The following is a 27,128-nucleotide window of genomic DNA, read 5'->3' as shown; positions in this document are numbered from 1 at the left end:
CTTATGGACCAAAAACCATATCTCAGGAAGTACTCCACCGATTTCAATGAAATTCGGTATATAATATTTTCTTAACCCCCTGATGACATGTACCAAATATTCGTGAAATCGGTTTACAACCACGCCTGAAATCTCGATTATCACTTTATCATGCGAGAGTATAAAATGTTGGGTGACACCCGAACTTAGCCCTTCCTTACTTGTTAAAACAATATAAACTTCCATGTTATGTACAACTGTTTAAAGTATGGTTTGCTGAATTCATTTAACGTTAATATGTGACCCATATACATATGTAAATTCTAATATTTAGACTTATTTATTCGACAGAATGACAACGTAAGCCACCAATGTGTAATTTATGGGACGATAATTTTTACAGTTCAACAATGATTCATTCGCTTCCGTCCTGGAAATTACAAAATTCCGACTTACACTGATGGAACAATGTCTCTAGCGAAAAAATGGCAAAAGACTTTTTCGACTGTCCAATATAATATTTCATTTACGTTCTGAATATAAACAAGAATAAGTTTTGAACACCGCGTAAGGCGAGATATTTATGTATATTAAAACATACCAACTATTTTCACGCAATTACACACATACATATGTATAAGTAGAAAACTAACTCCCACATTAAAAGATATGCATATGTACATATTGTCAAAAAAGTTTGAGGGTATTTTTGCGGTATTTTTACTGAATTTCAAATTGTTCATAAACTTTTTTTTTTACTTATGCCCAGCTCTTGACCGATGCTACGGCTGCTACTATGCCTGTCTCATTCAACCAATTCAGCGATTTTATCGCAATTTTCGACGACAGGCCTTCCGGTGCGTGGCGCATTTTCGACCACCTCTACACCAGAACGAAAACGTTGAAACCATCGTTGTGCGGTGGAAATGGAACTGTATATGTGTATATGTAATTTTATTGGCGGCTTGAGATGCATTTTTGCCTTTATCGTAGTAGTACTGTAAAATATGCCGTATTTTCTCTTTATTTTGCTCCATGTTTGCGACGCTATAACTCACGAACGATTTAAAAAAAAACGACAATCAATAAATCGCGTGTTAGCGCGTGAAATGAGCTTTCCAAAAAGGTATAGCGTGACCCGATGCGACGAATAAAACTAGAACTACGCGCTTTCAGCGCCAACTAGTGAAAATACCGCAAGACTTTTTTGACAATCTAATATATGCATATACTCAGATAATTTCGCTTGGTTTTACACGTGTCCGTTGTTGTACTTGCTTATAAGTATGTTTCTTAATAACAATGAAGACAGTACCTGTCTTTCTCATGCATTGGAATATCGAAGGTTTTCTCCGTCTTATTTAACAATTTGATAACTTCTTACCACAAAATATCATATTTGCGTGTAATTGAATAGGCATATATCATTATATAAATGTTCTCAACGTTAGTCATGAAAGCATAAATCTGGTTTTCGAATCTATTCCGTATAAAAAATGCGTTTTAAACCACTCCATTATAACCAAATAAATGTAAACAGTTAGTCATAATGCCCATATTATTAAAACATCTTGACGTCTTGTTAAAATATAATTCCTTCAATAAATGTTATAAAGATTTGTTAGAAGTTTTTCGGTGGCTGACTCACTTTAAAAATCATTAATTAACAGTGTTGTTAGAAACCATGATATATAGTTTACAATAATAAAAAATATAGTAAAAAAATGTAAATTCTGAAATATATGCAATTTTTTATACTTCATATGTAACTTTTATATTTGAGGACTTATTCCCACGGTTAGGCACAGGTTTATTGCCCGATCTATAGTAATAGTTAGACCACTGAATTAAGTAAAATTAAATTATTTAAATACAATTATTTTAAATAGCCACATACGGATTAAACTATTTCAGTAGAATAAGCTGCTTTAGTTTCGAACGCTATTGTATGTGCAAATCAAAGAATTATAAGTAAACAAAACTTGTTTTGACTCAATTTTAAGAGAATAATGTATATTATTATTAGCAGTGAGGTTGTTCCTATTTAAGCTGAGTAAAATATAGTCACCTGAAATGCAAAACAACGAATCATCAGAAAATTAGAAATTGAGTTTTTTATTAATTACGATCCCTTATATCATACTACATACACAAAAGTTTTAAATTTCTGCTGTGATCAGATAAAACCAAGCTATTACCAAAACTAAAATTTTGTTTCAATAAAACGCTTTCTATTTTACATAATCTTTTCTTCTCCTTTAAACTTATGAAAAGTGATGTTAAGATATTTTGTATATTAAATGATGATATTTAGCAATGTATTAATACATACCTTACTCATCACTGAGTAACTAAAAATTAAAATTCTGATTTTAGCGCGCATTCTCAATTTGTAATGAATGACATGGGAAATTCCTTTAAAGTTTGCTAAAGTTATCTAAATAAGTGTGTAAGTATTGTTATTTTATAAATTTATTATCTTTCGATATAAATATGTGAATTAGAATTAGAAATAGAAATGTTCAATCTAATAGTAATAATGCCTGACTGTTTGTGGATATAAATGACTATTTGAATTTAGATACAAAAACAATTATACTCACCATTGGTTCCCACTTCCGTATCACAGGAGACAATCAATTAATCAAGAAAACGCCACAAACTATCAAAATTTAAACATACAATAAACGTTATTAAAATTGTAAATATATATGTACATACGTTCATAAATATATAATATTAAACAATAAATAAATTGCATACATGAAAGTAAATAACAATTGTTTAATATCGTTTGTATGAAATATACAGTAATGCAGTATGTAGTTTTTGTAACCGATCGAATTGCGTAGACGAGTGCATGAAAGTCCAGTGGAAGTAGCTTTGGTCACTAGAGGAGAAGCCAGATAAAATTATATATACATATGTATGTATTTATTAACGATGAGTTGTTTATATTGACGTAGAATTAGAATATGTGTCTGAGCAAGAAACTGGCACTATTCTCTTGAAATTTTGACACTGGTCGATAGATGAGACGGACGATGATGCTGTATGATTAGCTGGGAGAATCTTCATTTAAAACAAGTTATTTTGCATATTCAGATTTTGTGAGTTTTATAGATTTTGTTAAATGTTTTTACGTTTCGTCTCAATTTTCATATCTTCAATATAAGAAGCGATCAATTTTGAGATTCCACACTATTCGCGAAATAACTACAGTTGTGTAAAGTAGTAAAGACAATACGATACGACAAGTATTTTATTTTATATTTTCAAATAGGCTTTTGCAGCAAATAGCGAGATGAAATTAAGAATTTTTACCGTTTTCTTGTTGGTAAGTATGAGTATGTAACACGATTTTCAGTACAATTATATGAATTTATCTAATAAACAATATTAGTCATAAATTTATCCAATAAAATTTACAAAGAGTAGTGAAACCCTTTGGTAAAACAATGAGAAGAGTTTTCTCTTCTGTACATATGTAGGATATATTTTTAGTGCATGATGTAATTATTTTACAAACGTCAATTTTTATTTTTCAGTTATGTATACATATGTAAACTTTTAATTGTGGTATATATTTTCAAGGCGCTAGCAACCCCAATTCTTGCTGAAAATATCTTCAAGATTAATATTTCACCAGAGGAAGCCCAACAATTTCTGAACAGTGCAAATCTTCGAGGTCTAGACAATATTGACTACGCTCCTAAGACAAGTGAAAACGAGCTGCCAGAATCTCGCAATGAAAAAGGTGAGTTCGTATACATGGGTCGTGTGATAGATCACCCTGAGGAATATGTGGAAGAACATTATGACGCTCACCAATATCATGGACAGGACGGATTAGGCCAATATGTGTATGGTTATCGTGATTGGAATCAGGGCAAGAATGAAAAGAAGGACGAATCAGGCACAGTAAGTGGTTCATATAAGTATGTCCAACCCACTGGTCGAGATTTTGTGGCCAAATACTACGCGGATCGTACAGGATTTCATGTCGACGATAACCGACCAGCCTATTTGAAGGAGCCTGCCACCAAGACACCGGCAGTTCGCAAAGCAGAGGAAGAGCATTTCAAACTGTGGGGTGAATTAGCAGCTGCCAACGGTAACAACCCTGATCCATTTGCTCCTGAATATCAACAGCAACGCAATGAACCTGCGGAATCGGAATACAAGGAATATGTTCATCAAGAACCACCCTATGTTCCTGGACCTGAGGAAACTGGTCCTCCACAAGGCTTCTTCTACGCTTTTGACTATAATGTACCCCTATTGCGAAACAAGAAGGAACGCGAAGAGTTGGAGCATCTCCGAGCGGAAAATAATAATAATGAGTGACATATAAGTTTATTTAATATAATCGATATACAATCAATTGTCTTTTATATTATTCATTCATTTAGTTGACTTTAAAAGTATGTGCAATGAAAACGCTAAACTAAACTGAAATGAGAAGCTTGTCTTATAAAAATATAATTGTGAATTACGTTTCGTTGTTAATTCAGTAATAAAAAAAGAAAAGAATAATGTCCTCATAACAATTTTTACCATAAGTGCTACATAGATATATAGGTTATTATTCATAATTACCATCTAAAATATTATATAACCTTTTTGAATGTGTTGAAAACATGTATTTATGCAACCGAAATGTTTAGAACAAAAAGTAAAATAAATTTATTGTTCCGCGAAAAGATGAATATCAATTTCGAAGTAATTTGTATAATATCAATTCACATCCATCTGCGCCATCAATTGAGGAAAATTAACACAGATTTCACCCATTTTTAATACAGAATGATAACATGTTATGTAAAACATTATAACGAAATTTTAATGAAATATCTATCATTCTGTCTCCTCTCTCAAAATACAAGCGGCTTATAGTTGTGTTAAGCTGTCTTTTAGAAAAGCTCACGAAATTTTAGAGCTTAAATGAAACAACTGGATGTGTATAACGTATCATCCAAAAATTCGAAATTGAATGTCTTATTGATTATAATTCACAACTGCAAATTGTATTCGTAAAATATTACATATGTCCAACATTTAAAGGTTCTGTATCAGATATAACTCAGTTTTAACAAATATTTAAATTTTTTTCACTCATGTTCCATTTTATTCCGTGTTTCATTCATGCCACTGTAAATTTCCGAAAATGTTGTTAAGTTATTTGGCATTTCAGGTGACGATATGTACTTACATATTTTAGAATTAACTTTTAATAGAAAAAGTTATCGCCATAAGATTAACTGAACTTAAATATAATTTTGGCATAATAAAGCAAATACCTTATGACTTTACATGTTTAATAGTTGCTTTTGAGGAAAATATAACTTACTAGTGTGATCAAATTGAAAGGTGAATGTTGTCCATTTCATCTCCTTCAAAGTAATCCCCTCCCGTTCATAGCAATTGGAAAAATCCTCCGTCAGAAGTTACACGAAGGTAAATCAGGCGAATGCGGTGGTTGCGGCACGATATTAGTTGAAAATGTGGCGAAATGATCACTAATATTCAATACAGTATGAGATGGTGCATTATCGCACTTCTTTGTTAAATAAATTCAGACATAGTAAAAATCGAAGAATTAACTTTTACAGCCTCACAAAACGAAGCGTATCTCAAATACTAATGAATATTTTGACATGAAATTTAGCATAGATGTCACATCCGTACTACCAACTTACAGAAAAAAATATTCCGATTCGAAAAACCCGCGGGGTATAAATTAAAAATTTCAATTTGACCACAGTAGTATATAAAAATCCAACTATAGTTTTTGAAGTAATTGAAGTGTAAATATCTCTTCAGATTGCAATATATTCTTTTCTTTTATTATATTCTATTGGTGTATTCAATCGGTAAATTTAATGTTTGTTGTAAATACTATTATTTATACTTGAAAATATAAAAGTCAAGTTTCTTTATTATCTATATATCAATTTTTATAATATAAAGTTACAAACTTACAAAATTATACATTGCTATTTCACATTGTATATCTTATCGTTTTTATGGTTGTATATTTTACATCCCTAAAACGTTATAATAAATTATATTTACCTTAATCATTCACACTTACAACTAGCCCCCATCTTTCGTGGGGTATAATAACTTACCAAGTATTTTAATTTAACTAGTTAATAATTTTACAATTTTAATTATATATTTCTTTATATTTAGTTAAATATATTGGATTAAAGAACTGAGATTTTCAGAAATATTTACTTTAAAAAATCACAATTCAGTTGTAATACGTCGACAAATTATTTATGCCAAGACAAAAGTAGAGTATTTGTATTTATACACTCATATGTATACACATATAATTTATTTTTTCCAATCAAACTGATACAAATTATTAAACACAGCAGTCATATTCTCCTCATGGCAGTTATGATAGATATAGGTATCTATATTATACCAGGGCAGTGTAATAGAGCACCAAAACACTAATGTAATTAAATTTACATTGTATAATTGTACATTCAAATAATTTTCATCAGAAAAGTCGTTTCGGCTTCTATAGGAAGATCTACTTACATATACATATTTCGGTTGCACAATAATTTCCCCCCCAAGTACATATGATGTACGAATAGGCATAATTTGCTGGATTCATAGCCGAGACCATATGTACATATGTGTGTAAAAAAGGCTATTTTAAGTTTATGAGTATTTCTCTGGAGTTGAATGTAAGGCATATTATCCAATAATTTACTGAAATAATTGCGGTTCTTCTGCGACTTACAAATTACTGTACTACAATTCTACCTCAATCTGGTAATCCTCAAATGGAGAATAATAAAGTTGTAAAACTTGTAGACACCATAATTATTATTTTCATGACCATACTCACTTTTGGGAAAGGAATTGACTGTGTCATACGCCTTAGTTTCAATGAATATAATCGTAATTTTATAGGAGTCTTACTGTTCTCATTTAAAATTTAGTTCTTAAAATATCAGTTCATATACAACGTAATAGTTTTGTTACCGTTGGGTCATTATTGAAATTTCGTGACATTGTTTCATTCATAGAATGTTATATTAAATAACACAAATACAAAACTATCTAAAAAAAAAAGAAAATATGCAAAAACTGCTAGTTATGTTCATTATATATTTTGTAAGAAGCATTTAAAATAATTAAGGGGTACACCTAGTCCGAAAGACTAAAAAACCGATTTTTGGGGATTAAAAAAAATACCGTATAAATTGTTTTAAAATTCTAAGGGTATAATATTGTTTTTTTTTTTTAATACAGAAAAGTTTTAGTAGAAAAAATAATGCGGTATTTTTTTTTCTATTTGTTGATAGAGACCTATAAATATAAATAGAAAATGAGGATTTGAAAGTGATCGAATCATTTATTTTTGAGCAGCAAATTTATATATAATAATATATAATCATAAATATTCATCTAAAATTTTAGTGCGTTATTTTTGAAGGTGATACATACACTTGTATAGATAGATGCAAGAAAAAAATTAAGACTTTCGAAATTTCTTATTAGGTGGTGTCCCTTTAACTAACTTTCTGCAGAAGCTTGCAGCAGTTAACTTTACTGCTTTTAATGAGTTAAATGAAATCCCAGCAGATTTCAAAACATAAATAAAAAGATGATCAAATTCGATACTTCGTTTTTGAGTATATCATATGTATGTATATATGAATATTAATTTACTTCTAAACCTAATTTCATAACACTTTGGAAATATAAAGTAATCATTTACATACTTTATATTCGTTCAATTTAAAAAAGCAATCCAAAATTTTACTTATATTTAAAGGACGTAATTAACATTGCAAATGTTACCTTTAGGGAAAACTTAAAGCAACAATCGACATGAAAATCAATGAGTTTCCTTAAATAATTTCGTAAACAAATTTTTCCATTACAAAATCATATCAAATAAAAACTAAACCAAATAAATTGATAGTTTAGTTTTGAAACAATACTTGTTTTATTAAAGGCTAATGTTTTCGTTTAAGATTAGCGTCCCTACAATACAAATGATCGCACTTCTTAATCATATACAGTGACACAGGAAAATGATCACGCTTCAACCGAAAAGCCTTTTTTTTTTTGCGTCTTAGATTTGCAGTCAAACACAAACCCGACTAAATATTTATCTTAGTTGGTGTTTGAGATCTCTTTACGAATATGTTTACGTCCTCACAAAAATTAGAGTTCGCTTCAACCGAAAAGCCTTTTTTTTTTTGCGTCTTAGATTTGCAGTCAAGCACAAACCCGACTAAATATTTATCTTAGTTGGTATTTGAGATCTCTTTACGAATATGTTTACGTCCTCACAAAGATTAGAGTTAAGTAAAATTTCAGCAATATACCGAAGGGTAGGGTTGAGACTTTTGCTGGAACAATACAATACAAATGATCGGACTTCTTAAACATATACAGTGACACTTTTTTCTCGTCTTAGATTTGCAGTCAAACACAAACCCGACTAAATATTTATCTTAGTTGGTGTTTGAGATCCCGTTACGAATATGTTTTACGTCCTCACAAAAATTAGAGTTAAGTAAATTTTCAGCAATACACCGAAAGGTAGGGTTGAGACTTTTGCTGGAAGAGTACAGACTTGCTCAAAAAAAAAAATTATTTCATAAAATGGAATCATTTTAATTTATTGGCTTCATTATAGTGTGGGGATTGTTTGGTGAAAATGTGTCACGACATTTTCTTCCAACAGGATAATGATTTGAAACACAAAGCAAGGGGGGACTATCGAATGGGCTCAGGACATGGGCAAGTTTCAATTTAAGTATGCCTAGAAGAATCAAAGCCATTATAGATGCAAAAGTTTTTTATACGAAAGATTAATTAACATTAACTTTTAACCCTGTTAATATTAAGTCATAAAATTGATCACACTGAAATATTTTATATTTAGCTTCATTATTGCTTTTATTTGTAGTTGTTTAATGAAAAAAAAAAATAACAGCATTTATAGCACATCAAAACATTGATACCGAGGGAGTTGTTGTTGTTGTTTTAACGATTATCCCCGTTTGGGTGGTAGGGGTCATTTGCGTTGACGAGGTCATCCAACGCGAGACCCAGGAAACGTTCTGTTTCGATGGGGTCAGACCAAAGGGAGGAGGGTTTGTAGGGCATGCAAAGAATGCAAAGAAGTGACCAGTATCATGCGAGGACTCGTTGCATGCAGGACATACGTTGGGTATGTCTGGGTCAATTCTGGATAAATAGGAGTTTAACCTGCTACAGTATCCAGAACGAAGTTGCGCTAGGGTCACTCGTGTTTCTGGCGGCAACTGGAGCTCTTCGTCTGCAATAGGTGGTGGTTTGACTCCAAGAACGCCATTCACGGGGAGGGAGTCGGTGAAGGTGTTGATGGCTCCACTGTGAATGGCGGTCAGTACCTGTCGAAAGTCAGTTGCGTCCGAAGTCCGGTCGGCGTACTGTACGATGTCGTCGACGTAGTCAAGAAAGGACCTTTTGATGCTCCTGGAAAGCGGTTCCGCTCCCAGCAGATGGCTGCAAGGGTGATTCCTTCGGAAACATCCCAGCAGGAACTGTTTGGAGAGGAGTTCATTATGCTCCTTTACAGGAAGCATAAGCGTCTCACTGTGGAGGTGTTCTATGGGAGACATCAAAAGACATCCCGTCGTTGTCCGGAGTGCAGTATTCTAGCAGGTTTGAAGTTTCCTCATCTGCATCCAGGCGACCATATTGGAGCTGCGTAGTTAAGGACCGGCCGCCCGATTGCCTTGTAAGTTGCCAACAACGTTTCTTTGTCTTTTCCCCATGTGCTGCCGGCTAGCGAATTGAGGATYTTGTTGCGGCTCTGTACTTTGGCGATAATCGCGGTCGTATGAGGAGAGAAGGAGCATAGACTATCGAAGGTTACGCCTAAAATCTTAGGGTTATTGACGGTGCACTGTGCACTTTTCGGAATCCATGCTGGTGACTGGCTAGGCTCAGGTGGTGAGTGAAAGTTGGGAATCGCAAGGCCTCAAGCGTCTTCACTACTGGGGAGAGGAGAGTTATCGGGCAATAAGATTCCCCTTTGTTGGCGGGTTTCCCAGGTTTCAATAGTGAGACCCCTCTTCCGGTTTTCCACACATCGGGAATTTGGAGTGGTCAGTGACAGATTGAGGACATTGGTGAGGTAACCTACTCCCGTCGAGCCTAGATGCTTTAGCATTAGCATGTTGATTCCATCAGGGCCAATGGATTTGGATGATTTTGCTTTTTTGATGACACTCTGAACCCCTTCGTCGGCGCGCAGTTGTTTGGCATTTTGCGCCGCTCGCGCACTTCTTCGGGTCCGAAGAGGCATGATCATTGAATTGAACTTCAACTCGGTCGTCATGTCTCTTCGGATTAGACAAAGCTTTGACAGTAGCCCAAAGCTTACTCACACCGGTGGAGAGGTTGCAGAACTTCAGGTGCTCTATCCATTTTGTCCGCTTATAGTGGTTTTCCATACGCCGAATCTCCAAATTGTGATCCCTTATTCGGGGATCCCCGGGATCGGAATGGCATAAGGTGTCGCGGTCGTTAGCTAAAACGGCTGCTACGGCTGGGAAATTGGGGCGGATTTCCGCTATTCTTCCAGCCGGGATGAAGCGAGCGGTAGCTGCTGCGATCACCTTGCGGAATTGACATTCGCCAATGCATATGTCCATAGGAATAGGTAGAGCGTTGAAGGTGCTCTCGGTAAATTCTGTGAAGCCGACCCAATTAGCTTTTTTAAAGTTAATGTAGGTGCGGTTGTCCACAGAAACGAAATCGGGATGCTTCTCGATCGAGATAATTATGGGCACATGATCTGATGCGAGAGTTAGCATAGGTGGCCAGGTTATGATATTTATCAGCACCTATACAGGTGCCCATAATTCTGGTGGGAGCGTCGTCATTCATTGTGCAGAATGTCGAATCGTCAATCTGTTCAGCCAGCTCCACTCCCCTACGATCATTTGACGGGAGCAATGCCAAAGATCATGGTGCGTGTTAAAATCGCCTAGTACCAGACGGTTCTCACCACGATGTAGCGCACCTATATTCGGGTGATATCCTGTAGGGCAACATGTAACTGGGGGGATGTATATATTAAATATTTCGAGCTCGACATCGCCTGACCGGATAGCTATGCCCTGACATTCTAGGGTAGTATCCCTGGGGTCGATGTCCTCATCGATTAGACGATACTGCACGGTGTTGTACAATATAAAGGCTAGGCCGCCACCATTATCTCGCTCGCGATCTTTACGCAAAACGTTGAAACCGACACAACTCAGAAGATCTGAGCGGCTGTTTAGCTTGGTTTCTTGGACCGCAGCTATACACGTTCTCGATTCATGAGTGCAACTATCTCCTCGATCTTGCTCTGGAGTCCGTTGCAGTTAAATTGAAGTATCCTGGTTTGTCGCGGGTGTCCGTGAATGATCCTGGGGGTGAGGGAGTGACGTGCAGGTGATGTGTGTTGCAGCTGCAGAACCCGCAGGGGCGGTTGTCGCGCTGGGGTGTTGGTTGGCGACGCCACTGTAGTGTGTTCCGGGGGCAGACTCCTGCAGCATGGGGCAACGTAGGATTCACTCCACTCACGTTTGGTGCGCAGGCCGGAAACCGCCGGGAAGTGGCACCAGCCAGTGCAGGAATTGCACTCGACTGATGTAACATTCCGATGTATGACGGTCTGATACACGGAACAGACTGTGCGAGGAACCAAGAGTTGCTGATTGGTTCTCGCACGAGGATTGGAGGGGGATCAATCGTGTGAGTCACTGTATATACCTAACGTATCTATGTGCATCTAACTGGAAAATAATACAAAAGAATAAAGCGGGATCAATCGTGTGAGTCACTGTATATGCCTAATGTATCTATGTGCATCTAACTGGAAAATAATACAAAAGAATTAATTATCTATTTTGCTGACGCCGAAGTAGCAGGGATTTTCAACTTAGCATACATGTTGTCACCACTTGTGGTTGTGTCGATTTTATTGAGATCCAAATGTTGTATCTCATTTTCTAAACTAATACAGTTTTTTTCGTAATTTATCTTTGGATCACAGTCCATTGAAGATTTTTCACAATTCTCAACACTTGCGACTTTTTTGTCTTTGCTTTTTTTCAAAGCATTGAGTAAAGTTTTATCTTTCGATTTGCTTTCTTTATCTTTATCTTTTTCTTTGTTTTTATAGTTCTTGAAACGTGGGAATATACATCCATTAGGTAAAAACCCAACTAATTTTTCTTTTTTAGTAATAGTTGATGCGGATACTGCGGGGGAAACCGTTGTATTCATTTTTATATGATTGGAAGATGTGAGTCCTGAACTTGTACCTATGTTATTTATAGCGGGAGTTTCTATTGTGAGTACTGTGCTAGATGATAAAGGCGAAGGACTATCAATATGTTCAACACCTTTCCTTTTACTTTTTTCTTCTCCGATTATAAGTTGAGGGCCAGAAAGTGTTTTGACAGATACTTTTCTATTATCGCAAATATCGGTTGTGGCAGATAATTTATTAGTTGCATCAGTTTGATCCTTTCCGTCACTTAAAATATCATCATTACCACCACTTGCGATATTAGCACATATCTCATACGTTTCTTGAGGTTGTTTTAATTTTACAGTGTCCTTTATATGGACGGTGACATCACCTGCGGCAGATGTATTTGTACTATCTGACTGCACAGAAACAGTTCTATTATTTAAGGATTTTTCAGCTAAACTACCCAACAAAAGTTTATCCGAATTTTCTGTACATACTGTATTAATTTGTTTCTGTTCGGAAATTCGTACAGCTTCAGTAGACCTTGGAAACATCTGTTGAGTGGTGATGCTGTGAAAGTGATGCTGCTGTCGTTGTTGTATAATTTGTTCCTCCCTTTCTCGATCTCTTTGGGCTTGCACCGCACTCCAGACATCTTTTAGTTCTCCAGATATATCCCTATCCTTCAAAATAATGGCGTTCCTAAAATAAGATAAAATAAAAAAAAATGTATATATATGTATATATATAAATTATACGTTTCAGCAAATACTGCTATTAAAAACATTGAAACAAAATTCATCAAATGTAATATCGAAAAGCTTGTTATCATTAACGTTTACGTCTCAAAGATATGAAATCATTGATGATTTAAATTGTTCCGTGTGTAAAATCCAGCAGCCACGTGGAGTTTACTTAAAATAATTTTTTAATTATGGTTTTGATAAAATTTTGAAGTCTGTTTAGATATAGACCCAACTATACTAAATGCGATATTTTTTCTATTGAAAGTTAATAGTTTGTATATACTATATTATTATAATTATCTTTAATGTTCGGTCTAGGCTATTTCATTCTAGGAATTGTTGTTATTTTGTGAACACAGAAAACATTCCTGAAGTAATTTCGAGTACAACTTAGACTCGACTGTGGTGGGAACGGATTATGTAGATTGCGCTATGTTAAAAGCCAAAATATGTCATAATTACTACAAAATATACGGTAAAAAAAAAAGAAAATTGGTGTAGACAATTGCACCACCTAGCCTTGAGACTATGTTCTGTTGCAGTGGTTTTCAATCACATCATCAGATAATTAGAAGTCTCAAAGTTAACAATTGACTTTGAAAATCTCTTCCAGTCATCGCAAATTATAATTCAACTTTTTCTCAACACAGTAGCTACTCCGTTTATTTTGTAAATACTCTGATTTGAGATTTCAATTTCAATATCATACCTTACTAATTTAAGACCAGGATTCATTGCTTCTACAAAATCACACATTAATTCAACCATAGCTCTGCGTTCCTCTGGATCTTTGCTGTGACGCCCAGAATCCTTTAAAACTTCGGGATTTGCCATAACAGCAAACACAATAGGCGGGCTTCTAGGACTTCCTGGAGGGACCTATAAATGTAAACCAACATTTACTATGATTATTATTATTTTTTTTCTTTAATCGTACCCTCATTCCTCCATATAATGGTATAGGGTCGGTAGGCTCTTGTGGTATCACTATTCTCGTCCAACTAAGTACATTAATAAATAGTTCTTCACCTGATTCTGAGGTTGTGCGAATACACATATGTGGTTGTGGTGGATTTTTAAAATGACGATAGGCACGCGAATGTCGGTAACTATGGGGTGGAGGCGAGTTTTGCATTAATGATAGATTTATCCCCCCTCTGGTATCGCTAAATTGGGTTTCTTCTTCGATCGCAGAATTTGTACTAACCATGTCGTCAGAACAGCTAATTGCAGGTGTCTCGGACTTGTCACGTTGCATAATTAAGTTTTTGGAATTCATTTGATTTGAAGCCCCCACAAGCGCAGTTGCAGCCACTGCTGCCGTCGATGTTGCAGATACTACAGCCACTATGTTATTAAATTGTAATTCAGCAGAAGTTCCACTTTCGTTCATCAAACTCGACATAATCTACTCAACTTCTTATCGCTAATATTCGAGTTTATCTTCCTATAATGGTGCAGGCTTAAAACAAAACTTTGAGAACACCTTTTATATTTTGTTACCTGAAGTTGACGTCTATATTTCTAACTAAATTACAATTCTCATAAAACAGATCAACTTGAATTATATTATTGCAAGTTTCATGTTATGCTAATGCAACATGAATAAATATGAACAAAGCCAGCAGGAAAAATAAGTTTACCACTGCAACATGCTAGTTTTCTTTCTCACTCTTATATCCCCACGGTAAGTCCTGAGCATGTTAAGGGTATTGAGAACTCCATGATATATTTAAGTTTTATTTAATTTCAATTATGATTAGAGTATAAATTTGTACAGCTTATGGCTCCTCAGAAAATGGTAGTCATTTTTCTTTCAAGCACATTTCCATTTGATTCATTCCGAATATTAAGAATTCGTAACTTTCTGTATTTTTATTTTTTTATTGTGCCATTCCACATATGTAAATACACGCGCGATATGTATACCAAACTGCCATTGTTTGCTTCAAATAATTAAATATCTTGCTTGCACACGCATGTATGCGCCCATAAAAGCAAAAGCCACAGATTGTTTACACTAGCTTCACTGTTGGCCATTTCTAAACAAGTATATGCATATATATATTTTTACAGCTTCCAAAATGATTTAGATCCCGAGTCCCGAGTCCCGTAATTGACGTATTGTGTATATTAATTTCCTTAAATGTGTAAGCTCATAAGTAAGCTCATTTCCTTGGAATCGTTCTAATGAGATCTTTATGGTATCTCCATTGCTGATGGTGGCTTAACACCCACTACATTCAAAGTAATTCACACCTTGGCACAGCGGGAGTAACGATATAAATGTATACCATGGTTCATACAACAATATTCACATAAGAGGGTTTATCTTCCTCCGTTTACATCCACATCAATATAAAATCCACTTTTTATTAATACCCATAAGCAAGTTATAGGTTTTAAAATAATTCTAAGTTCTAATCAAACTTTCATTAACCATTATGAATTACTTGGTTTACTCAGAGATTATTTTATGTTCTCTGGTTTGCTATTGTCAATTAATGTTTTCTAGTTTTATACATATTTTTGTGTACACTTTACCAGAGAATGTTAATGGATTTCATTAGCTTTACATTTTCTGCTATTACAAATATTGCCAGACTACTTATTAACATCGGGTGTATACATTTTCTACTATTACAAAATATTGCCAGTGTACAAAAAATTAAAAAAAAATGCTTACAACAAATTTTCATAACTACTAATAGCACATTATACGAACTATTTATATTATTTAGAGATTATATTTCGTTTTAGTTCAATTTATTTCAATTTTTGAAATTTGCAACTTTTATGAGGATACTATTAGTCGCTAGATGGCCGCCCAGTCCGAAGCTTTTCAGTGGCTGTTTCCACCATTACCTGTCATCTCGACTAGGTAGAAATCGAGGCAAAATTTTATTGTATACTAACTGTATTGTTGTACGTATTGCCTGAGGAGACTCCATATTACTTGTGGAATACAATATATCGCATACTAATTAGATCAGTTTTCATATGTAGGAATAAGTCTATTTCTCGATTTTTTACCTATTCCCATACATTATTTTCATCCATATAAACATTTAAACAATTCAAAAGCTCAAGAGCTCAAACCATGCGCTACATTAGCTAGAACCTACCTACACGACGCCTTTTCGCAAATGATTGCGTTTTGATAACAAATGTGCACATACAGATTTGGATACGGCAATGGCAATAGATTGACAGTTAGTACGCAATAAACTTTGGCATGATAAACGTTCTCTGCTTTGGCCTGTCTAGACTAGCCGTTATGATTATCGAGATAATATTTATTGGCTGTGAAAATTAATCCATTTGACATTTTTACATAAAACATCAACATCAATGTTTACGAATTATGTTGGTTCTTTAAACGACATTAATGTAGCCGTACCGCAATAGAAGATTTTAGAGTATAAACACGTAGAATGACAAGAACCAGTCACAAGAAAAATCGGCCGTTCGATTTTAAGTTAATATCATTGGTCCAACCGCATCCTGTACTATATCACCGGCAATGGGGTGGACTTTCAACATTCGAATGCATGAAAGAAAAAAATCGAATATGGAGTACTATTGCTTCAGAAATGGGAACTACTCGTAAGGACTATTATAAATATTGGAGCATAATATTATATTTATTTTATGTTTTGTATGTTTATAGCTGGTTTCTGTCTCAGTCGTTGGAATAATCTGCGAAACCACTTCCAGAGGGAACTTCGCCATTGTCACGAATTATGCCCTAAAGAAGGTACAATTCGAGGATCAACATGGCCTTATCTTGAAAGTATGCGTTTTCTTGAGAGAACTGTCTGTTTAAACAACTCTAGTAAACGTTCACGTATTAATAAACGTGAAAGATTAAGTTTGCATTCCAAGAATTTGGAAGCAAGTGAAGAAATCTTATCGCGATCTTCACCATATAACAATTATCAATACAATGACACCATTATTGAATACGAAGAACTAACAAATTCGGGCTTCGAGAAAGAAGCTTTTCCGATTTTTCAGAACGAAACTGAATTTTATCATGAACGGATGTTAAACTATGAGCGAATGGCAACTTTATTTAACAATGTCCCCAATGAAATTAAAGACCATATCGAGCGCAGAATAATGAGTTACTTATGCAAGTGTCAATTGCGAGCAATAGCAAATGATGGTATTGCCGACGTAGAAATTTGATCCCAATAAAACAATATTACAAAACAATATTAAAACAAGTATTTACCAGCCTATATTTATATTTCCAAAACTCATGTAAATATGCACAAGCATAATAATAAAATCATAATTCATTTTACAAAAGCGTATACCAGAAATGGCTAGTCTAACATTAATGGCAGCTAAACAGATACTTTATCCAAATCAATCCATGATATTTTTGGTTTTTGTAGAAACTCATCAGGCGATAGCTGGTCCAGAGAAACAATTTGTTCTCTTACATACTTGACTAGACGTTCAATCTTTACGACGTCATTACAGTTCATGGCAAAGAACCGTCGCCATAAAGCACCAGATAATACTCGATCATCTGACATAATGCCTTCGTCGTAAGCAATTAATGCTGCTTGAAATTGTTCCGAAAGGATTTCTATTTGTTGTCGCGTTCTCGATGGGTTATGTGCCTGCAAATAAACACTGTTTAAGGCAAAATATATGTATGTTTCAAGATATAGAAAACTTGCCCCTAGCTTCTTAGCACGCGTATTTACATCGCCCCACATAACTTCTACAATACAATTACGAATAAAACGACCATTTTCTCCAGATTCCGAACCCTCAGCCATAGCTCGCACAAGTAGCATCCATACATGTAATTCAGTAACCAGAAACCATGAGTTGAATGTGTTGGGCATATCAAAAGCTTTAAAAAAACTTAAATAGTTTATTTTATCAGCAACACTTTCGTACAACATGTGACTGGCCACCCTTAAGCGCTAAGCAATAAAATCTATAATTATTATTTTTAAGAAACAAAAATGTATTCATCAAATGCAATCCTAACCGTTTTTGTATTCGGTGCGAAGCCAACTTTATTCAAAACACGCTTCAATATATTGCTATCCGATCTCTCATGATTATTATTAACTACATTTGTTCCGGATGTACTGCATTTCCTATAGTTCTGTGTGCATACTTTCCATCCATTATTAAAGGTATTAGCATTGTTGCACACTAGAATATTACGCTGTAAAAACTATTAATATGCATAGTTACTCGTTTATGTACACATACATATGGGCCTTTCAAATTCGCATACACAAGTTTATGTAAGATTTTAATTATTTCACAATTAAATAAGCTCCATTATTTTAATTTATTTTACCTCTGCTGAAACATATTTATTCACAGAAATTCGAGTTAATTGCCTAAGACGTATCATTTCGCAAACTTATTTGTAAATTAATTAAAAAATTTGTAAACACACTTGCACAGGTTTCTCTAGATAGGTACGTTCACTAAGATAATAAAACAACTGGGATATCTAATGTCAAAACCAGCTGATAGTATAGTAAACGCAAAAGTTTTGTTTAGATGTGAAAAGTTATTTTTTATTTGTTTTTACTTTGTATAGAAGGATGCCTATATTAGTAAAAACGTAAGTACTCGAGTAGTGGTTTTAGAGAGAATGTTTATTTAAAAATGTTTTATTGTATTTTCTATTTTTTTTTCATATTATATCGACATTTTTTTAGATTAAACTTTCTAAACATACATTGATAGTAAATATTATAAAATTTTCAGATCTTCACCAACTATGCTTGAGGAATATGCAATTGTTGAGTTGCAGGGAGATCTCGAAATTCGTTCCGAAGAGAATATTCATAATCTGTTTATAGGGGACTTATATTATAATAAATACGGACAGCCTGTAAAATTTGTGTGACAGTTGTTGGTTTATCAATTTAGTTTTATAAATTTTAGATACTTATAATTGGGCATCATATCTTGCAAGGACGAGAGCAAAAGCTCGAAAAACCTTTCGCTGTGCTTGAAAAATTGAAAAGTAAGGATGGAAAGTCTTCATTGAACGATGCAAATATGGATTCCAACGCTACACTTAATAGAACAGTTGATTGTACAATTTTAGACAGCACAGTTGCTCTGGAAAATAAATCACGACAAAACACCGAATACGTAGTTCGAGCTTTATGCACAAAAAAACTCATCTTTAAATCGCGTCCAAAACCTATTATTGCGAATATTGCAACTTCCGTTTGAAATGAGAACCATTAATTAAAATTTTTATATTTTTATAATAAACCCATAATACATTCAAATATTAGATTTTCAATTAAGATTTTTTTCATTATACTATTTCCATTTCTCTTTCTATACCTACGAACTTCAGTTGCTCAGTAGGCCCATATCTATAGTCGAAGAACAGCTCTTCTCCAGGTTGAATGGCACGTTTAGCAAATATTCCAATTCTATGATCTCCTGTTACCATCATTACCTTAGCGTAGCAATTCGGATTAATTGAATGGTTGGCAAAACGAATTTTATTGCCTTTTCTCGTGGCGTCAACGACGAAGTCATTGTTTAGATTAAATAAAAATGAACACATATACTTGTCATACACTTTGCCCCTCCGATCGGCCTCGTCTTGGGAAATGATTTCGCCACAATACTCTGAAATAAACTCGTTTTTTTGAGCGCCTTCTTTAAGAAATATTCCCCATCCCGCTATATCGGAAGGCGCCATTAAAAGATGTTTATCTGGAAACGAAATTAATATAGGAGTATAATAATCGCAAAGCTCAAGGTTTCTTACGTAATCCACGCTGTACACACACATTCTTGCAAGTTATTTTTGTCAGCTTGAATTGATCGGCACCGCAAGCCTGACATAAATCTGGATCGCACTCACGCACTGCCAAATAACACGGACATTGCTTCGTGTTACATTGCGCCTTGCAACGACAACCAGGAAACCGATTTTGACAATCACTACTGCAGTTGCAAAATTTCTCGCAAAAGTTCTGAGTTTGAATGCAAGAGCAATTCATGTCGCAGGGCCCAGTATGATCACATGGTGTATAGTTATAGACGTGATTGGAAGAAGAATCTTTCTTTAGTTGAATTTTTCGACAATGCAGTGACCAAAGGCGTTGCTTCTTCTTCTTTTTACGTGGTGGAGTGTAATCTTGACGTAATTCTTCAATACAAAACTCTGCTTCCTCTTTTTGAGCAAACTCATACACCTGAAACGAAATTTCGTTATTCGATAAAAATAAAGTAAATGTAAAAACATTATTTGAATATGAATTTCTTACCTGTTGACATGTTTTTGTAAGCATAGTTTGAGCGATAGCGCAATAGTTTTTCAAAAATACTTTATGCAACGTTCGAAATAAAGATTGATCAGCGCCAGTCCAGTCACATTTTGAGTTTGACGTGTTCATCATTCCGGCTAATTTAATCAATTTTATTTTAAAGATATTTATATCAAACAAACAAATATTTTTCTGTGCTTTACCCATTATAGAGTTAATTTCTGCGGAAACAGCACTGTTAACAACAATACTATTTTCTTTTCCATTTTCTGCATTGAAGTCTTTATTACTAAATTGACTGTTACTGTCGTTGCTGTCTTCAGAGCTAGCTTCGTTGCAAGAATCAATCGGGGGTGTTTTACTGTCAGCAGCTAATTTTTCTTTCATACCATCCTGTCAAAAACCAAATTAAGGTTATAACCAAAAGTAAAAAAAAAAAAAAAATATTGTTCATTTCTCACCAATAACATATAACATGCATTGCTACAAGGTTCTGTAAATGGTTTCAACTCAGGAAAACGCCTTTTCTGTAGATTTGGTCCAGCATGTCCCACTTGAAGGCCTATTTCAAATCAAAAAATTATATGTTTTATGTTCTAACATTAAGAGAAGACATAATAAAATGGAATTAATGAATGTGTCGTGTTTTCAAATGGCATGAGTTTGGTGCTAAAACTGTTTTTTATTAACTTGATTAGAAACAAAAACATATTTAATGCATCCCGAAAAATCTAGTCAAATCAATTGCTTACGTACATACATTGATACTTAATTTTCTAAACATTCACATATACATGGATCACTAGCACTTTAAAGGCTTAATGCTAAGAAAGACATGAAATGTACATGATCCTCTCAATATATGTATGTATAGTGCAAACATATGTTGTCGTTATAATATTTGTAATTGAATATAAAATAATTTTCATATATATAGATTTTTTATTTAGTTTATGTGCACAGTAAAAATGGAAACATTGAGGCTCTGCAAAAGATATCATGATTTGATATTTCTGCATCAGTAGTTATCAGCAGTGGTTATGATGGCGATTGGTTATATGAAAAATGTGAACGATTTCGATTAAGTCAAAATGTCAGGATTAAGTACATAGGCATTATTAACTACAACTCACCGTTTATTTGGTGACCTAAATTGCATTCATTTGCAGAGTCGAAATTTCAGTTGCATTTTAAGAGTCATTATCATATTTAAAGATTCATTTCGGCAATAATTGGCAAACGTAAATTGCACGAAAAAGAAAAAGGAAATATAATGAGCTATATGCAGCATTAGCCGTTGGTGCTTTTTTCTTTGTATTATTTATTACTAATCGGCATTATTGCCTAAATGATTATTGGTCTTTTGAATAAATCCTATTGTATAATACTTACGATGAAGGAAACAGTCATATTTAAAACAACGGCGACAAAATAGGGTGTGGAATGAATGCATTGTGCGCTCTCGGGACACACTTTCTGCTTTTTCACCATCAATATTGGGAGTGCATTCTTGCGGTCTTTCGGGGTCCTGATGCTCGGTTAGTTCAATATACCTGATGAATTTAATAGTGTTGATTTTAATCATAATATTTCAAATAAGGATGTGATAAATACTTTTCTTTTAATTCCTGGGGATTTCCCTTATCTGGAAAGTTTGAACTAATGGCTTGGAAAATTATAGGAGTTGGAAAGGGCATTTTTTCTTTTCGCATCGGTTCTTCCTTTGTTTTTGTATTTTCACCATCTTCAATTAATTGGATATTTCGGCCATCAAATAATGAATCGCTCGATTTTTCATCCCTGGAAAGTGTGTCGGTTTTCTGAGTTTCCGATTTAGAAACACTACTACCAAAACCCACACATGATATTTCTTCTTCTTTAGTATAGTTTCGCATTAAAGCATGTACCAATTCAACGAAAATAGCGTCATCCATAAAAGATGGGTCTTTATCACCATGTACTTTACCATCATAATTTTTTATGAGCTCTTCAATAAATTTACCATCTTTGTCTAGTACTTCATCTCCCATATACGGAATATTGTGCAACACAGTTTCATCTTCTACCATGAAATTTTGCTGTGTTGGCGCCCATGTATACATTGTAGGTATTGGCGTAACAGCATTTATTATACAAATAGGTACTTTTTGTGGACCTGCACCGTTATAACCAGAAACCTCAGCTTTTTTTATACAATCCAAATGTGGAGGATCATAAGGTTGTGCATGCCAAACTTTTGGCTCGCAGTATAAATCCTGAACGTTGTAGTTATGTTCTTCCCTACTCAACAAATTTGTAATTAAATAGTTAGAAAAATAATTTTATTAAAACAAACCAATTTTTGATCCAAGCTTCCTTGATTTCATCAGCTCGTTTATATCGCTTTTGTTGCCTAATTTTCATGTATTCCGTTTTAACACGTCGCTTCCATTCTATGGGAACTTTTGATGCATTCATTTTTGTGTGCACAGAAATTTTACCAATTCAAATTTAAAACTGAAATTAATTTTTTATAACCACGGACTTTTAAGCTATTCGGGATATAAAATCAAAGAAAAAAATTACTGGCGGCAATGGATTTACATCTTTGAATGACCATCTGCTAAATGTCAACCATAACGTCAACTAAGCTGCAACTCTGATTATTTGACGTTTAATTTTAGACAGTTCTCTGAGCGGTCCAACATTACTGACATCAGTTGTCAGAAAACAAACATACCTATTAATTTAGGACTAATAAATATCCTGATGTAAAGTTTAGCCCTAGAAATTTTATAAAAATAATTGAATGTCTTAAAAAGTCGCAAAGAAAATGTGTAACTAATGTAGAATGAATTTTTGTTTTTTAATTTTTAACATAAAAAATCAATCGATCTACAAAATCGTACATAAATTATTCGAAACATGGAACCATCAGCATGTGAAGGTATTTATGGTTCTGATAGGATTTTTTATTAAATATGTTGTTCATTGTACTTGTTAAAAGACATCTAATAAATCAACATATATTTATAAATAATATAATATATATATAAAGTTTTTGTTTACTGTTCGAAGTTAATACAGAGTTTATTTACAGATTTGAAAGCATTTGAGCGCAGGCTCACGGAGGTAGTATCGTCTTATGGGCCCACTACATGTCTCTTATACACATCTAGATGTGTATAAGAGACAGCATCAAATCTTTTCGATTCTAATTTAACACACTTCGGTTTATTTATTTATTGTAATTTAATTATTAAATTAATATAATATAATTGCAGTAGTTCTGGCCACAATTTCTATATGTACAGCTATTGGAGCGTTTTATTGGCTTAGAGATCCTCGTACCTCAATTGTGCCTCTAATAGAATCGTTGTTACTGCATCCAATATTCACGCTTGCCACCTTAATGCTGGGTAATACTATAAAATTGATGAAATACTAAAAAATCTAATGCAACTATTTTTATTTCAGTTATTCTCTTTGTTATGGGCATACATAAATTAGTATTTGCTCCCAAAATTATTACAACTCGAATGCGGACCGTACTTAGCGATTTCAATATGAGTTGTGATGACACAGGAAAACTGATTCTTAAACCTCGACCAAACAATAATCTAGACGGCAGTATTCGTTAGAGGAAATACATACTGTTTAAATCTACGACAGATTGGTGGTTTTGGCACCGAATGAAGTTAAAATTATAATAACGATACTTTATCCCGCTATTATAAATTGGATAGTTTAGTAAAGTGTTTCCATTTAATAATTTTTTTTATATTAATTTGATAAAACAGATAGTTTAACTGGATTTAATTGAAATTGTAATCATAATATAAAATATATAATTTCCAAACGCGTATAAACTTTCGTTTAATTACTTCTCTCAATGAACTCTTTTTACATGAAACCTTAAAGTTGTAATCTAATAGTCTCCAGGTATTTGATTTAAAATAAATATATGCATATAATCTGAGTGAAATACTTAAATATATTTACATCACTTAAAGCAAGAAAAAATTTCGGTTATAGTTTATTTCTACATCTATTTCATTCAGTATACCTCCTTGCTTACCTTACTTATAAATAACAAAAATTTTTGTCGATACAAATTTTGTTCTTTTATTATAGTTTATTTCTCCATCTATTTCATTCAGTTTACTTTCATGTTTACCTTAGATATATATAACAAAAATTTTTGTCGATACAAATTTCATTCATTTAGCTTCGACATTTAGTTGCGTTATATTCATTTTATAAAAACAAGTTTTATATTCTATTATACTTCCATATATACATACTTATTTTCTCTTTTCGGAGTATAAATACCCTAGATTCATACATATATACTCCTTCTCTGTGATATACAAGCAATGTGTTATAAATGCAATACATTTGTTCAGATACTTAAGTATATACAAATTAATTTAAATTTTTACTAAAGAACCGCAACAAAATCTATATTCAATGTTTCCTATATATATGTATACAATTAGAAATAAAATTAAATGGGTAATAAATCAATTAAGAATATAAAATTTTTGGTATTTTATGAAATACTCGTCGTGAGTGTGGGTTTTTACTTTTCATGTTCTATAACCATGCAAACCTTAAATTTTTACCTAATGAATGATCTTATTTGCTAAATATTTAAATTATTTTCTAAATTTAAAATTTTTATTATTAACTAAACTTTGACGCATTTTTATTTTTTAACTTAGTATATGATACGTTTGCAAAATTTGAATTATGCCACAGTTATACGTTTTTTTCTGCTGTCTGCTTCTCTAAGTGGATATGTTGGCTATGTCCATCGTTATTTAGATAACGTATAAATTATAAAACTTTAACAATAGGACTGACTGAACTATGCGTCTTCTAGTATGAACATGTTATAATCATATACAATAAGTGACTAAGAACAAAATGTATATACATACATTCATATGCGATAATGTTTCTAACGTTATGGTTTTTAATATTAAATGCTTTTGTTTCGAAGTACACACGTGTGTTATTGTACTTCGTTTATACCTCATGTTTAATTTACAAAATTGTATGTAATTTCACGGAATAATTTTGTATTTATAGACTAATATATAAAAAAAACCTTTTTTATGCATTTTATAAATATTTTCATGTGGTAATAAATACTTTACATGACGGGTTCGGTAGTAACTGCAATTGAAAATAGTAGCGGGGTTCATGGCAGTTGGTTCCTGCGAATATACGCTTTTCTTCTCTTATTATTATGCTGCCAATAAATTACGTATATTCTTCGGTGTGTTTTCTTCATTGAGATGTTTTGTCGTATAACGCAATGCGTTTAACAAAGGTTCAGCCTTTATGGCCGGTTGTGCCTGTAGCAGTCGTACACAACCTTTGACGTCTACATGTGAGCCTCGAGCGAATGCTCCAACCGGATGAACATGGTCATACAAAATTACAAGCCCAACCATTACTCGTAGAACTAATAGATGCGTTTCCTCTCGCTCGATTTGTTGAAGCAATTTGCTATAATAGGCCAAATAGATAAAACCCGGTGAAATTTAATCAAATTTGTTTAACTTAAAATAACTTACGGATTTTCAAGCATTCTTAGACAAACTTTCGCCATAGTTCCTAGAGTCTCCGTCGTATTCTCGACATCGTTCGCGTTATCGTGAACGAACTTTGATGTTGCCTCACTAAGCACTTTCAGCATGGGTGTAGCGTGAGCATAGAACAAAGACATGCGGTTTGCCAATTCTGTACTCACTAACGAGTAATTTGTCTGGTCGATACGCTGTCGAGTTACAATACGTCTATAGTAACTGAAATCATTTTGTATAGCTGGGGTCTTCATCTAAAATTGTAAAATAAATATGTATATACACATGTGTGTAAGTAGATTAGTTATGGTTTAATACAATTCCCAGTCAATGCCAACGGTGGTTCGATATCATTTCAAAGTTGTGTAACAGTTATAACACATATTAAAGCCCGATCGATAGCCGATATTCCCTTTAAACACTCAATATCTTTTCATGCTAAATATTTTGTGTTTAAGATATCTGTGTCATATCATATGTCTCGGTCCCTCGATATACTTATAAATATTATTTTACTTGAAGCTGACTAACTGTATTTGACGAGTATATAGTATATTATACTATAAATAATTAATATATTTCTTCTTTGAAAGAAATTTGTTTCTTTGAAATGCTTTCGATTTTGTATGTTAACTGTAGCATTGCTTTAACATGTTTCGAAATTTCAATTATGATCTTTTCTCTATATACCGGTTTCATATTGTTGAGTTTTTAGAATAAGGTGTTTGTTAATGATTTGAGAAATAAAAAGTTAGTAATTATTATATTACGGACTGAAAATAATTTTTCGATTCAAGTTTATGAACAATAATAAGTGAAAATAACTTTATTTTTTGGAAAACCTTTTATATATACCTTATATTCATCGAATTTTAGTACAAACTCCAAAATTTCAGCAAGCTGTTTTACTAGGGCTTGTTGTGTCTCCAGATGTTGGGTAGGATTCAGTTTGCCACCAACCAATTGACCTAATAATTTTGGAACTATTTTTTCTAGCTCCAGTGAATGTTCGTAGCAACGTCTCAATTTCTTCACTAAAGGCAAAACAGCGTCCCATGCTTTTTCCTGACATTTGGGAGAAGGATCAGCAATAGCCTCACGAATTTCTTTTCCAGCGCCCTGAAACATTTTTTAATATTACCGTATGTTGAACTTTATTAAATGTTTCAAAATTTTTTGTTGCACGGTATTGATTAGAATGCAAGTTAACTACGTATGCCAATTTTTCCATTCAGTTTTGCATACAAATTTAAATTTTCATTTT

At 33.5% G+C, this 27,128-nt stretch overlaps 8 protein-coding genes across 16 annotated transcripts in view; 4 read left to right on the top strand and 4 right to left on the bottom strand.

Annotated features, from left to right (window-relative positions):
• Nucleotides 1-2,763: 2,763 nt before the first annotated feature.
• LOC108971643 lies at nt 2,764-4,705 on the top strand. Its single transcript, XM_018937850.1, has 2 exons — nt 2,764-3,316; nt 3,574-4,705. The coding sequence occupies exons 1-2, from the start codon at nt 3,284-3,286 to the stop codon at nt 4,324-4,326; spliced, it is 786 nt and encodes a 261-aa protein (XP_018793395.1). The 5' UTR covers nt 2,764-3,283; the 3' UTR covers nt 4,327-4,705.
• A 6,659-nt stretch (nt 4,706-11,364) lies between these two features.
• On the bottom strand, nt 11,365-15,529 carry LOC108971642. The gene is made up of 4 exons (XM_018937849.1): nt 14,509-15,529; nt 13,943-14,452; nt 13,715-13,884; nt 11,365-12,961 (listed from the first exon to the last, which is right to left on the bottom strand). Exons 2-4 carry the CDS (start codon nt 14,408-14,410, stop codon nt 11,905-11,907), a joined length of 1,695 nt encoding a protein of 564 aa, XP_018793394.1. The 5' UTR covers nt 14,411-14,452; nt 14,509-15,529; the 3' UTR covers nt 11,365-11,904.
• An 802-nt stretch (nt 15,530-16,331) lies between these two features.
• On the top strand, nt 16,332-17,237 carry LOC108971651. Its single transcript, XM_018937866.1, has 2 exons — nt 16,332-16,611; nt 16,676-17,237. Exons 1-2 carry the CDS (start codon nt 16,440-16,442, stop codon nt 17,194-17,196), a joined length of 693 nt encoding a protein of 230 aa, XP_018793411.1. The 5' UTR covers nt 16,332-16,439; the 3' UTR covers nt 17,197-17,237.
• On the bottom strand, nt 17,236-18,483 carry LOC108971650 (ubiquinol-cytochrome-c reductase complex assembly factor 1). Of its 2 annotated transcripts, none has more exons than XM_018937864.1 (4): nt 18,341-18,483; nt 18,020-18,211; nt 17,700-17,951; nt 17,236-17,639 (listed from the first exon to the last, which is right to left on the bottom strand). In XM_018937864.1, the coding sequence occupies exons 1-4, from the start codon at nt 18,395-18,397 to the stop codon at nt 17,358-17,360; spliced, it is 783 nt and encodes a 260-aa protein (XP_018793409.1). In that variant the 5' UTR covers nt 18,398-18,483; the 3' UTR covers nt 17,236-17,357. The 2 variants fall into 2 exon arrangements, with proteins under 2 accessions (XP_018793409.1, XP_018793410.1); XM_018937865.1 differs by having other exon boundaries at nt 18,020-18,202.
• A 26-nt stretch (nt 18,484-18,509) lies between these two features.
• LOC108971652 (chromosome transmission fidelity protein 8 homolog) lies at nt 18,510-19,309 on the top strand. Its single transcript, XM_018937868.1, has 3 exons — nt 18,510-18,613; nt 18,760-18,886; nt 18,940-19,309. Exons 1-3 carry the CDS (start codon nt 18,594-18,596, stop codon nt 19,234-19,236), a joined length of 444 nt encoding a protein of 147 aa, XP_018793413.1. The 5' UTR covers nt 18,510-18,593; the 3' UTR covers nt 19,237-19,309.
• LOC108971648 (histone-lysine N-methyltransferase E(z)) lies at nt 19,260-22,879 on the bottom strand. Of its 2 annotated transcripts, XM_018937854.1 has the most exons (9): nt 22,627-22,879; nt 21,906-22,571; nt 21,684-21,844; nt 21,425-21,439; nt 20,753-20,853; nt 20,495-20,684; nt 20,292-20,428; nt 19,790-20,219; nt 19,260-19,734 (listed from the first exon to the last, which is right to left on the bottom strand). In XM_018937854.1, exons 1-9 carry the CDS (start codon nt 22,746-22,748, stop codon nt 19,325-19,327), a joined length of 2,232 nt encoding a protein of 743 aa, XP_018793399.1. In that variant the 5' UTR covers nt 22,749-22,879; the 3' UTR covers nt 19,260-19,324. The 2 variants fall into 2 exon arrangements, with proteins under 2 accessions (XP_018793399.1, XP_018793400.1); XM_018937855.1 differs by lacking the exon at nt 21,425-21,439 and having other exon boundaries at nt 22,627-22,878.
• A 129-nt stretch (nt 22,880-23,008) lies between these two features.
• On the top strand, nt 23,009-24,135 carry LOC108971653 (nuclear envelope phosphatase-regulatory subunit 1 homolog). The gene is given in 4 exon segments (XM_018937869.1): nt 23,009-23,217; nt 23,371-23,428; nt 23,529-23,689; nt 23,748-24,135. Coding segments are annotated over 4 exon segments (405 nt in total). The 5' UTR covers nt 23,009-23,195; the 3' UTR covers nt 23,912-24,135.
• A 128-nt stretch (nt 24,136-24,263) lies between these two features.
• LOC108971649 (protein FAM49B) overlaps nt 24,264-27,128 on the bottom strand; it is a 5,992-nt gene continuing 3,127 nt past the window's right edge. For all 7 annotated transcript variants that reach the window (XM_018937862.1, XM_018937860.1, XM_018937857.1 and 4 more), the window contains 3 exons: nt 26,720-26,983; nt 25,856-26,118; nt 24,264-25,787 (listed from right to left, as the gene is read on the bottom strand). In XM_018937862.1, the coding sequence (XP_018793407.1) occupies nt 25,523-25,787; nt 25,856-26,118; nt 26,720-26,983 (792 nt within the window). In that variant the 3' untranslated portion in view covers nt 24,264-25,522. The remainder of the gene's footprint in view (nt 25,788-25,855; nt 26,119-26,719; nt 26,984-27,128) is intronic.

Source organism: Bactrocera latifrons, unplaced genomic scaffold, assembly GCF_001853355.1.
Source record: "Bactrocera latifrons isolate USDA-ARS-PBARC rearing strain unplaced genomic scaffold, ASM185335v1 scaffold_35, whole genome shotgun sequence".
NCBI classification, from domain to species: Eukaryota; Metazoa; Arthropoda; class Insecta; order Diptera; family Tephritidae; genus Bactrocera; species Bactrocera latifrons.
Note: the sequence above shows the minus strand (reverse complement) of the source record. Positions and strands in the feature narration are given on the sequence as shown.